Source organism: Chenopodium album, chromosome 25, assembly GCF_948465745.1.
Source record: "Chenopodium album chromosome 25, dcCheAlbu1.1, whole genome shotgun sequence".
Lineage (NCBI taxonomy): Eukaryota > Viridiplantae > Streptophyta > Magnoliopsida > Caryophyllales > Amaranthaceae > Chenopodium > Chenopodium album.
This window is the reverse complement of record NC_137858.1, coordinates 17,182,253-17,196,280: the sequence shown is the minus strand read 5'-3', so window position 1 is coordinate 17,196,280 and position 14,028 is coordinate 17,182,253. Positions and strand designations below refer to the sequence as shown.

Here is a 14,028-nt window from a genome sequence, read left to right as displayed (position 1 = left end):
ATTAATGTCGATTGGTATTATATACGTCCTTCACATGCTCTAAGCAAGTAAGTCGTCTGACGATTCCATATCATAGCCTTACATGATGGATTTAATTCTAGAATGATTCTCAATTTTATTCCATCCATGTGACCTTTAACTCATACAGTTACACTAAGTCTTGCCAAATTGTTCGCTATATGATATGATTGAAAGTCTCTTACTAGAGTCTTTCTTGTTTGATTTAGTACTTAGCCTAGCTTATACTTAGTTCAAACATTTACTTAGCTTCATACATATGGGTCGAAAGCCTTTCAAAGTCCTTCATGTTTAACATGGTAATTTGTTTTACTCATTTAAACATTTTAATTAAGTCTATACCATAGAACTTAATTCCCAACATGTACTAAGTATCGTCTTTAGCTCGGTCCATTGTCGAAAATACTTTCATATCTAAGCATTTAGCATTTGATAGTTGTTTCACAATAGAGTTCGTAAACTTCTTGTAGGACCATTACTTTTGCTCCCACTAAACTTCTTGTTCATCATAATTTCTATGTTTATTCATAAGTCAATCCTCTTTATTAACTTTATGAGAAAACACGTTCCAATTCCTTCATGCAATGCTTCCTTTAATCCCATGACGGATTCCATGTTCTTGCTTTCAAATCTAGCATTATTTAGATTTTCAAAACCCTTAGACTATTCCATAGTCACTTCCAAAATTCTATTTTGGGAAGGCGGTTTTGGTATCTATTTTGCCATATTTCATATGCGCAATTTTGCTAGATCAATCACGAAAAGACTTGAGCATTCCGATTGGTGAATGGGATTTTATTAAAATCAACTCCTTGAAATTAATTATATCCTTTACAACCAATCTAGCTATGTATGCATATACATTTCCACATTTGTTAGTTTTCTCCTTGAAAACTTATTTGCAATCGATGGGTCTTTCACCTTTCATGCAGATTAATCAAGTTTCAAACATGATTTTCAAACATGGAGTCTATTTCGGATTTTCATGGCTTTTAATTATTATTCAGAATTTGGATTTGTCGTAGCTATCTTACAAGACATTATTCCTTTACTATCTAATAGTAAATAGTATGCTTGTAAGTCTTAGGTTTGTTTCTAACTTAATAGAAAATTTATAGGATTCAATCCAAGCCTTTGGTGAATTCTATACCTATACTGGGCAATTGCATCAAACACTGAGTTTTAAGGCGCTTTCAAAGCCCTTTTATTATGTTGATCTTACTCCAACATCTTTAATGTTTTGTGAGTAATGAATTCTCTTTTAAGGCACTTGTAAAGTCCTTTTGAGTATTCTTGATCAAACATTCTCATGAAGTCCTTTAAGGTCTTCCGAGATTCTCAGTTCTAGTTTGTTGCTAAGCTCGATGGTCATCGAGTTCATTTTCCTCCCACTTGTCGTTTTGGAAACGTGTTACTTTCTGGAAAGACACTACTTAGAGCAACAAACATTATGTTCTCAATTAGGATGTGGAGGTAATGCCCGTAGTCTCACTTGAATGCTTACAAAGAGACATGTATATTGTCTTTGGGTAAAAGTTCGTTGTGAACCAAACCGTTAGCTCCTACTTGAGCTATCTTAGTCTATATTGAGCTATTCAGCTCCCACTGAGTCACCTAGCTCCCACTGAGCCACTTTTCTCCCACTAAGCTAGTGAACTCCCACTGAGACTAAGAGCCTTAGACATATACTTGAAAAGACTTTTAGAAGTTATTTCTATCCATAACTAAATATGGCGTCCTTTCTTAGCTTCGACATTTTTTTTAGTGTAACATTAGTCATTTGTGCAAATCTTTAAGAACTTTATAGGAAGGGTTGTGAACCATCATCGTTCGAGTCATTTTCAAATGACACCAAGGTCTCCGTGAAGACACACCATGTTCTTTGTGGAGTTATTTATGAAATTTTCCATTCATAACTTTGAGATAGTCACGCTTGGCTCAAGCAAACATCGCTCGATCTAATCTAGATGTTTTGATATCTTGCCAAGTCGATTATGTACTTCACTGAACTCTTGAGCTACTCAAGTCAAGTTTGTTCACATTTGATGAATATAGCCATATCCTTTCAAATTCTTTGTGAAACGTTGAAGTAATAGAATCCTCTTTAGCCTTCGAAGTCAATTGTCTATACCAAGAACAATAGCTCTCTGTTTTGTCGGTTTCAACAAGTAAGACTTTCTTGTCTTAGAACGATTCCAATTCGAGCAACTATCAAGAGCCTATCTAATAGAGCCTTGAGTATGTTCTTGTCGATGTGACATTTCTAAAGATGTTTGGAACGCAAATCAAGCCCATGACTTGAACTTAGTGAGTTTATCATGTTAGGGAAATGTTTGTTTATAATCAAGCACTCTTGACTCAACGCTTGGATAGCCATGCCATTCAAATAAATCTCGCAACTATTGCTCATTACTTTGAATGTGAGTCTTTCCGTGTGTAAACGGATCGATTGCTGATTATGGAACATAATAACCATTACTTGTTCCAGCCTTTGGCTTAAAAGGTCTTTAAACAAAACATACGACCTTACAACTGATGTAGCTCTTCTTGCTTCATTCTAAGCTTGGAAGTCGATAACTTAGCTTAACTTCAATAGTTTGAGGTCACTATCATAGTGGAACACTCAAGTAGTATCCGATACTTGTGAAGATAACGAATTGCTAAGTAAACTACAATAACATGAACTCATGAGTTGAAATGAAATCTAATTCCTTTTCTTCATTCCTTCTTTCCTATATTTCTTATCATACAATATCTCATAATCTTACTTTAAGAATCATTTCTTTAAGTACCTTGACTCTTATACTTTGTTAGGCATAATCAAGCACCTAGTGCGCCGTAAAACAAAGTTCCATCTTTTCCATTAATTCTTACTCGAATTACTACATCAATGAGTCCTGCTCAATTATGTATGATGCGAAAAGATACGTTGGTTGTCAAACATTGACAATCTTGAGTTTGCAACTCAATACCTCATGTTTTATCAAAACTACCTAGTATTTTGAATACATGATGTCCAACCGTCCTTTCGGACTTAGTTATAAAAGTCATTATGAGAATTGTATTTTAGAAATGCTTTTCCTGTCTTTGAGAATTATTCTCAAGGATTTCCTTTACCAATCATGGAAACAATATTATTTGATATAGAGTACTATGAATATAAGTGCAAAGTATAACCATTTATCAAGAACATAATAAGTTTGAAATTTAATAACATTTATGCAAACTTCAATCTTATTAAACGTCTTATTTACGCATAAATTGTCCCTATTTGGCGAAAATAAGGCGATTCCAAGATCCGAAGAAACAAAGAGTGGTTAAGCATGCTTTGGCTTGTCTTAAACACTCAATCTTTTCGGTAAGCATTGCCTTGCTAATGGCTCTAAGCCACTCTTGGTTAGACAATCGTCGCATCTAATGCATCTTTGACGATGTATCTCTTTTGCCACGGTATGTGAGGACTCCTCACTCATACCGATGAGTTAAACCAAAACCAACGTGCACACCCGGTGTGCCTTATGCCCCTTAGAGGAGTGATGGCACCTCGCTTTGGCGTAGCCTACCATCACCATCGTCCGGTTAGTAAGTGTTGTTTTGGAAAGGCAAGTTTGACTCAATATTATTAGGGACCTAGGATTTCTATGTTGGTTGATTTAAGTGAACTTAACTAATCATCGCAACATCAAGAAAACCTAAACATGCATCTAACGAATATTTCACACACATATATATATAACCATAAAATATAAAGCGAAATAATAGATGCATATTGGCAACTAGCATGACCCCTTGAAATCTTCATATCTTCAAAAGGTCTTCATTTGCATTCAAGGCTTTGTCTTCCAAGATACGCAGTCTTCAAGACTTAACCAAACTATGCAAAAACTAGTGTCTACAACTAGGAATAATCTAAATATTAAAGTACAAAAATACTTAACGGTGCGTAGACCGTATTTAGATTTACAAAAATACATAACGGCACGTAGTCCGTATTTTCTATCCTAGTCGGTTCCCACTAGTTGCCATTTCATAAAACCTGTGAGAGAGAGAATATATATATATTCCATTCATCCATTCACTATTTGTGAATGGCCCATGCAATTTACAAAATTAACAACAAGTAAAATGCATTCAAACAACGCGCGCACTAGTAACTAATCTAGGTGGTTAATTCGATTAACACGCCTAATTAAAACTAGTCAAAGTTGTTTAACCGATTATATAAATTACGTCATTAATAATTGAAGCTCCCACTAAATTCCGCATTTCCTTAATTAATCCAATTAATTAAGTCGGTAGCACCCAAACTTGTCAAAATGAAATTTTGCCAATGCCGCTCAAAAACCCGAGGCCTAGCCTCCCAAAATTTTAATTAAAATGAACAAAATTAATTAAAATAAATAAACGGCAAAATAATTAACATCAAGCCTACTACGGCTAGTCACCTCACCGCACCAAGCATACGCACATGCCAAGACCACGAACACACGACCCACGGCTCACGGCCGCGAGCCGCTGCCACAGCACAGCCGCGCGTGGCTGCTGCTGCCGCGCGTGAGCTGCTGCTGTGCGTGGCTGCTGCCGCGCGTGTGGCCTACCATCGAGGCGGCGCAACCACCGTGGCAGCCACATGCGGGCTGGTGTGCAGCCCGGCTCGCCATGGTGGTGCATTGCCTCGTTTTCCGTGCCACTACCTTGGGATTTGATCCCTTTTTCCGCGAGACAAAAATAATTAATTCTAAATTAATTTTAGAACTAATTTAGTGAGCAAAATAAAATTTTAAACAAGTCTAACTTAATAAAATTTTCAAAGTGCAATAACCAAAATAATTCCAAGAACCATCTTTAATTAAATTGGTTTAGCTTGGTGCAAAATAAAATTGAGGCAATTTCTCACTTTCAATTTAATCAATTTAAATTAAACTTGAGAATTTGACAAAGTAAAGGGAAGTTGGAAAAATATGAACTTTAATGTTCAAATGAAAATTCCAACATCTAAAATTTGTGAATCCTTGAAAATTATATCTTCCAACATGAAGATAACCAAATTTCTATCACAAAAATCGAAAATTTATGTTTCTAATCAACTCAAAATGATTAAAACAACAAAGTTCAACTCAAAATAACATGGAAATTTAGTGGTTTTCAAAGTTTCAATCACTTATCACAAATAAAGATTGAATCTTTAACACTTAGGAAGCCTCAAAAATAAAATTTTCACACTAAAAAGCAATTAGTTTGCAATTATGTGAAAATAAATCAACCTTTAAGCATCAAATACTACCAAGTAAGTGTGCTTTAAGGGGACATAAAAGTGCAGAAAATTATGCAAATAATCAACCATATAATCAACAATTTATGCCATTAATTTCAAGGTTAGAAAAGACTTAAAATTTTTCGTCAAAAACGAAAAACCCCTCGAAAGAGGCATTTCTGGTCAGAATTTGGCTAAAATCACAGCCCCTTTGGGGTAAAAACCTTTCCAGAACACGTTTTCCACCAAAAATTCATTAGTCTTGGGCGAAAATCTGGGTTCTGGGCCAAATTCGACATTAACAACGGGATTAAATAAATAAAACCGAGCTACTAATCTAATTAGCAACATAAACCAGAAAATTAAGCCAAAAAATAAACCTTGAAAAACATGATTATAAAAATAAACGAGCGGGGCTCTGATACCGCTGTTGGGGTTTGGTGAGTCCGACTCACCGCGGAAACAACCCCTCCCGAGGAACCACTCGCAATAATTAAAATCACAAAGCATAAATAAATATTCACAAAGAAAAGATAACGAATCTTACCCTCGAAGCGAGCTTCGCCCAAAACCCGGGGCTCTTACTTGAAAGCTACTAGCACGTCAAGCGCCGTGCCTCCGACGGTATCCACCCACAAATGGGCGAACACAACTTTAAGGTCCGCTACCTTGGAGTTAGCAAGGTCCGACCAAAACCCGAGTGTTATGTGAGTTTAAGAGTTTTCCCAAAAATTATGGAATGCTCTTTTTAACTCCCACTCAAGCACTTTACTCCAAATCCCAAGCTTGGTATTTATAGAGGAAAGTATGAGTGGGTATTTCTATCCCATCAATGTGGGATCATGAAATTCCACAAATTAATTTAAAGCTAAATTAAATTAAAATTGCAAACTAATAATAAATCTACAAGTGGCATTACCATGTGAGATGGGTTGGTGAGGACCACATGGAGAGTAGGGGACCATACTTGCTCCCCACTCAATACTCTCCTTGTGCCACATGTCCTCTCCCACTTACTCCCATATTCCAAGCTTCCCCTTATTCATGGCCCTATGGCCCGAGCCAAGCCACGAGCCAAGCCCGAGCCCGGCCCGCACCAGCCCGCAGCCAGCCCGCACCTGACCCGAGCCCAGCCCGCACCAGCTGCTGCTGCGATTTGGTGCGGCTGCGGCTGTGCCTAGCCGCGGCTGGCCGGGGCTGCTAGCACGGTGTGCTAGCTCGTCTTACCCCTAGCATTCGGATGCTCGGGGCACTCCGATGCTAGGGGTATTTTCGGGAATATGGTCAATTTATTATTATTTTGCGCGTCTCGTCTTTTATCATTTTAGACTCGACTTTCGACGATCGGTTTCGACGCTCTAAGCTCGAATTACCGACGTCTAAATATTTAACACTCAGGCGACGAATTAATTTCTTCCGAATTAATTCGTCGAGTTGGTTCGCATATATTTGCTTGGGTGTGACCCGAAGGGTTCAGTCAAGATTAAGCTGTAATACTAATTATATTAATATTACTGATCGGAAGCGGCCTCCACCCAGGCATTCCGATCACTTGACCTTACTGAATATATTAGCTTTCTAATAATTCTGAACCCGCTATCAGAATAATACACTTGTTCGAAGGACACCATTCCTTTCACAAAACTCAAGACCCTACATTTGAGGACATTTTGAACAACCCGTTGAACTCCGAATTTCAATAGGCAGGGTAATGTGACTCCTAACTATGATATATATTTTGTAATAACTAGCTAAGATAGTCTATTTAATGTAAAGAGAAAACTGATGTAAATTTTTTGGATGAACAAACTAGAAAAAGTAATGTAATTTTTTTGGACATCGAAAATTATTATATATTCTATGAAAATTATAAATTATATAATGAAAATATTGTTTTACTATAATTATTCATCTATTATTGTTTGATATTCATTTTGTTTTATATTATGTTCATCTATTGACAGATCTAAAGGAGAAGCGAAAAATCCAGGGTAAAAAATGGAAAAAACTTATGTTCATTTATATTAAGCAATTGTTCATTTATATTCACATATTGATCACTTTTACTTATTATCTGTCTTTTGCAGAAATGTGTCAAAGGACAAAACAGCAAGGTGAATAAAAAGAAAAACCCCCATTTACATAATTTTGACCTTTTATAAACTAACAATGTTGTTTTATGTAGTGAAATTGAAATTGGCAAACGACCTATAAGACAAGTTCACAATTTGCCTCCTTGTCTCAAATCACCATTCATGGTAAAATACAAAGATTTATTCAAGGATGTGAATGCAATGAATGCAACAATTTCTGACTATGCATTCAATGATGGTCCTAAGGAGTAAGTTGCTCATTAATATATTATTTGTTCATAAAATAATATGTTTTTGTTCATTTTTAGTTCATTTTTAAAAAGGGATTATTTTGTTTGTTTATTGCATGTGAAGTGAGGTGATGTACTTTGATGGAGAAACTAGTATTAACATATCTCAAATGAAGACACGAGGCACAGATGAAGAAATTGACAATTCCATCATTGATGCTTGGGCTACAATTTTAAATTACAAGTGTCGAAAAAACAGCATTTACTTCAGCACAATTTTATGTAAGTTCATATATTAAAACTAGAAGTTCATTAATATTTTTTTAAAAGTTCATATGTATTTGATGTTCTTTAATAATTTATTAAATGTTCATATGTTAGAACTAGAAGTTCATTAATATTTTAATAAAAGTTCATATATAGGTAATTATTTATTCATGTTTTTTATTTATACGCAGGTGATAGTGTGCACAGACCAAATTGTTAAGAAAGAGGGTGACATGAGAAAAAGAATTTCAAAATTCATTTCCAGAATTCAAGTTGAAATGAAAAACAGCGGTATCAAAAAAATAAAAGAAGTCAAACAATTCTTTTTCCCAGTGTCAGCATCTAACCACTTCTACTTGGTTTGCTTCAACATGTATAATGCCACTATTGATATGATTGATAACAAAAAGCTTCCCATGAATATGAAGGCAAAAGACAAATATGGTATCTGTCCCATAAAAATGGTAAGTATTAAATACTCATCTTTATTCATTTGAACTTTCTGTGAATTTCACTAATTTATTTCTAATGTTCATTTCTTTATAACTAACTATTGAATGTGTATTTTCAAAATTAGCTTGAAGCTTTTATAGGGTTTTTGAAAAGCCAACATTACAATGAAAAAGAACTGGATGCAATAAAAGCTTTCAAGCCTAACTTGATAAAAATGAATTGGAGGAGCAATTGGGACCATAAGAATTGTGGTGTTTATTTGTTGAAGCATATGGAAACATACACATCGGAACCTTCAGTAGAATGGGTTTGTGATCTGAAAGCTGATAATGTAAGGTTTCAACTCCTTTAAAATTCAATTTATATATGTGTTCATTTATATAGAGTGTTTGTTCATATTTTAAATATCTATGTTCATACATTTTTGCAGATTGATCAAATCAGAAAGCTAAGAGTGAAGTATTGTGCTGAGATATTACTAAGCATTACCAACAAAGAAGCACACGGGATAAAGATGGCTGCAAGACGAAGGATGGAAGAATCAACTTAGTTTTTATAGTTAATAACTTTGCAAAGACAACTTACTTTAATAGTTGTGGATTCCTTTTATGACTTGAAACATCGGTTTGTATGATATTATTCATTAAAATTTGAGATTTCTCTCATTATTATATAATGGTAGATCACTTATATAATGCTAAATAAAAAATCAGTAAATTAATTCTTGTAAATCAAAACCATTTATAAAATGAAAATAAGTAATAATGTGTTTTGTTACAACTTTTAGGCAATTGAATAAATTGTCAATTATTAAAAAATCTAAACATTGATTGTCTTATCAAACATGGATAACATTTCATTATATTGTGAAACATTTGAAGATCCACCAACTTCAGACCCTTCAACTGTAGCATTGCGCCCAGCATCAAAATACTAAAAAAAAAAAGAGATAAAATAAAAAACAATTACAAAAACACATAAGTTCAAAAATAAAAAGCAAATGTTCATAAACGTAACTAGGTTGTTCAGATTTACCTGATACCATTTGTTGTTCTCAGAATGAAAACTTCCTTTTTTTAGCTTGATATCGAAATTGACTTGATGAAGAAGGTTGACTCGTATTAGTGTTTTTCTTTGAGGGTTGTCGTCCATTACCCTGTAAATTAAAAAAAATGATCATATGCTATTGCATAAAATTCATATTAATAAACTTTAAGTTCACATAGATAATTACTTTTGATAATGAAGTCTGAGAAGCATTTGTTGAAGTATTAGTGTTATTCTTTGAAGATTGTTGTCCAGTACGCTGTAAAATAAATGTTCAGGTTCTGTAGCATAAAGTTCATATAAATAAGCATAAAGTTCAAATAAATAATTAATTTTGATGATAAAGTCTGAGAAGCATTTATTGAATTGTAAGTATTTGCCCTTGATGAAGTTTGAGCATCATTTGTTGGTACTTTTCTCTTCTTACTTGCACCTTGAACACCCTAAAAATATTATTAAACATTACTAATAGAATACTATTCTTTCAAAAACAAAAATAATAGAATACTATTATAGTTGAAAGTATTTTAAAAATTACCATTGATGATTGCTCATTCGTCTATTTTGGAAGGACATTAAGACTTGAATCCTTTGTTGTTGGGTGTGAATTAGTCAAAGGATCACCATCATCATCTAAAACCTGCAATATAAAACACAAATATAGCTATGTTCATATCCCATACAAAAATATTCACTTAACTACACAAAAAATTCATAAAAGTACCTGAAAAACCTTTTGAGCAGTAGCTTTAACTTCATCCTTGTATTTATCTACTTTTTTCTTCCACCCCTTGGCCTTATTATAAGCTTTTTCAACAATGCTCTTTGGCCTTTCATTTCTTTCACCCTTTTTCCTAATTACTTTCGGATTTTGAATAGGTTGTGCATCCTTTTCAACCTCTTGAACCTCTTCTTCCTCATCAAAATCAATTGGCCCCCTAACACTCTCAACCTTCTCCCTTAACATTTCAAATGTATATTCAATTTTTGCTCGTGCTTCAAGATGATCTTGGCAAGATGTAACAAGTTGAACAAACTTTCTTATCATATGAGCTCCCCAAATAGAAGAAGAAATCACATTCTCTTGAACAACATCTTCATCAACCACATGACTACACATCGCGGTTTTGGTCCATCTCTTAACTATATATTCTTCGGGTATCTTTTGAACACAATGAATATTGTAAATACGAAGAGAATGTGAACACAATAAACCCATTTCACTCCAATACTTACATGTACAATTGATTACCCTAGTGAATTTATTTAAAACAACCTCATGCCTAATAATATCCTTATTAGGCCTCCATACCAAGTAACTAATTGTCTCATCATTATCATACTTTCTCTCTTGAGAACAAGAAATAGCTTTTGCAAATTGATCTTCAAACACAATATAAACCGAAATTGTATAAACCTCTCTAGCATGAATAAGAAGACTTACATTAGCAACCGCCAAATGACGATTACCTCTCAAAAACCGAAAGTCCTGCTTACTTTCCTTACTCCTCCACTCAGCCACAACATCAAGAAAAGTCATGTAAAAATCACACAAACCATCCGTCTTCCTCAATCTATGAGAAACCGGACGGTTTGTGGTTTCACTCCTTTGTGAACTCAAAACTCCTCCAGAAAAATATTCTTTAGAATAGGCTGGACACCATCTTTCTTTGATCGAGTACAAATGATTTAACCAATCATTATCATTACAATTGTACTTGTTCATCATCCTAGCAGAAGAAAGTTCACTTTAATAAAAATTATATTCATATATTACATTATTATGTTCATAATAGATAATAATCATAAAACAAACCAGTATACAGGTTCATACTGAACCAACAAATTCATAAAAACCCATATTCATAAAATAAACCTATAAATTCATAAAATATCTAATTATGATCATAAACAATGATAAACATGTTCATATAAATAACAATGAGCAAGAACAAAATTAAAGGTAATTATATTAAAACATATGTTCATGTTTGTATATCATAAATTCATTGTTTCATATAAAAAGTTCATAATGATGTACCAGAATAACAACATAAAAAACAACCAGTATACAGGTTCTTACTAAAACAACAAGTTCATAAAAGCACATATTCATAAATAAACCTATAAATTCATAAAATATATAAATATGATCATAAACAATAATAAACATGTTCATATAAATAACATTGAGCAACAACAAAATTAAAGATAATTAAATTAAAACAAATGTTCATGTTTTAATATAGTAAATTCATTTTTTAATTAAAAAAGTTCATAATGATGTACCTTGGCCAATAATGTTCGAATTCTGCAGCAGTTTCCCAATGCTTGAGCAGATAATCAAAAAGATCAGTGAACCCCTTCAAAACTCTGAATTTACCGATATTTGTTTTTGAGTTCTCAGTAAGATGCCATGTACACAAACGATGTCTAGAATTTGGGAAAACTTCTCTTATACCCGCTGCAATAGCAGGTGCTTGGTCTGTCATTATAGTAATCGGATGAGGCCCACCACCCATTGATCTCATGAAAGACTCAAACAACCATAGGAAACTGCTTGTTTTCTCATCTAGAACAAATCCCATCCCAAACATGACATTGTTACAATGGTGATTCATACCAACAAAGGGGGCACATATCATGCCATACTTGTTTGTTCTATAAGTAGTGTCAAAAACCAACAAATCACTAAAGTGTTCATAATCCCTTTTCATTCTTCCATCTCTCCAAAAAACACAAGTAAGGGAATTCCCTTCATCTACCTCAAACTCATAATAGAAATCAGCTTCCTTTGCTTGCCTTTGAGCAAAATACTTGATCAATTGATTACAATCCGAGCCATCAAGTCTATTGGCCTTTTCAGTAGACAAAGCATTGTATATATCCTTTCGAGTACACCCAAGATTCGGCGAACCACCGACTTCTTTAGACAAAAGACGTAATGAATCAATTACCCTAACACCACTTGCCTTCATTACACTTATGACCTTCAATTCCTCTTTATTCACATTTCTTTGAGACCTTAACAAATGTCTTTTGTCAATTGGTATAAAAGGATGATTATGATCCATCTGATGATCCACAACAGTCCATACACCTGGATCAATGATAAACTCCACAAAAGCGCCACAATTTGTGCGAAAATCTAACTTCTCAAACTTCCTCACATGCCTCTTAGAATCATTCTTCAAACCAGCACATGAACATACATATCTCCTACTTCGCCAAACAGAAGTCTTACCAACTGTTCTTATATTTCCCTTCCTTATACTAAAACCAATCTTAAAAGCATAATCATTGTACAAATTATATGCTTCATCATCACTAGTTACTGTTTTCCTCAATAATTCAGATTCTTTAGCTTCTGAGTATATAGTTTCAACTGGAATATCTGAAATAAATAACACTGAATGTTCATAATGTATAATAAGTAAATTCATAAATATGTAAAGAATATTCATTAGAAACCTAAAATAATACAAATAAAATGTTCAATATCAAATGTAATGTTCATTATTTAAGACTAAATGATCATCATTTAATAGACAATGTTCATTATTTAATAAACAATGTTTATAAGTTCATACTTTTGAAATGTAATGTTCATTATTTAAGAATCAAAGTTAATGAGAAATAAACAATGTTCATAGCTTCATAATTATAAATGTATTGTTCATTAGTTAAGAGCCAATGTTCAGAACAAATAAAAAATTACAAAAATCATAACAACAAACAATAGCAACACGCAATAAGCACGATTAATCACAGCAATCACACAAAAATTTTAAAAAATATCACATTCATCAAAATTAGCGCAAAATATAGACATAATTATACGAACAAAAATCAATTGATTTTATTATTAATTCATCAAAAATATCACATTCATCAAAATTATACGATCAATTTCAGTAAATCAAGACATAATCTATAAAATTAATATAAAGCATAAAAATATATACATTAAATTGATTTAAAAAATGCAGAAAATCACAAAAAATTCAATTCATAATAATTAAGAAAATCAGATGAAATTGAATTAATAATCAATCGAAAATCAGAAAATCACAAAAAATCGGCACATAAGAACACGAAATATAGATCAAGTTGATCGAATATAACCAAAAATCAGATGAAATTGAATTAATAATCAATCGAAATTAATCGAAGCTAACCTAAAATCATACAAAAAACAATTACAATTGAAACTAACAGAAAAAAGCAAATTACAAATCGCAAAATCAAGAAACTAACCTGCATTAACAATGACTTCGTCGAGAACAACCAATTCCATATTTATCCAATCGAAATAGATGAAATCACAAAAATAGAGAATAAGTTTTCCAGAAAAAACAGAGGAAAAAGGAATTAAAGAAGGAGAAAAAACAGAGAAAATTTTTTTCCAGAAAAAGAGAACAAATATAGTAATGAAAATTTTTATGGAAAACTTTGATTAGAATTAGGAAATATAGGAGAATAGAGAGAATTGGGAAAGAAGAAACCAAAAAATTTGAAAAAGGAAACTAAGAAAGGTGTCACTAGGTGAAACGTTGGAGAACAGTAAATAGGTGGGCTGCGTTTCACATTGTTTTTGCTGCGTTTCACCTAGTGACACCTATTTCTAGGTGTAGGAGGTTACACCTAAGAATATGCCACCAAACAG

The 14,028-nt window shown here is 33.2% G+C and overlaps 1 protein-coding gene across 1 annotated transcript; it reads right to left on the bottom strand.

The window, feature by feature from the left end:
• Positions 1-9,134: 9,134 nt before the first annotated feature.
• LOC145613809 (protein FAR1-RELATED SEQUENCE 5-like) lies at positions 9,135-13,659 on the bottom strand. Its single transcript, XM_081668858.1, has 8 exons — positions 13,620-13,659; positions 11,652-12,756; positions 10,639-11,092; positions 10,087-10,524; positions 9,937-10,002; positions 9,743-9,805; positions 9,550-9,621; positions 9,135-9,248 (listed from the first exon to the last, which is right to left on the bottom strand). Exons 1-8 carry the CDS (start codon positions 13,657-13,659, stop codon positions 9,135-9,137), a joined length of 2,352 nt encoding a protein of 783 aa, XP_081524984.1.
• Between the last annotated feature and the right edge of the window lie 369 nt (positions 13,660-14,028).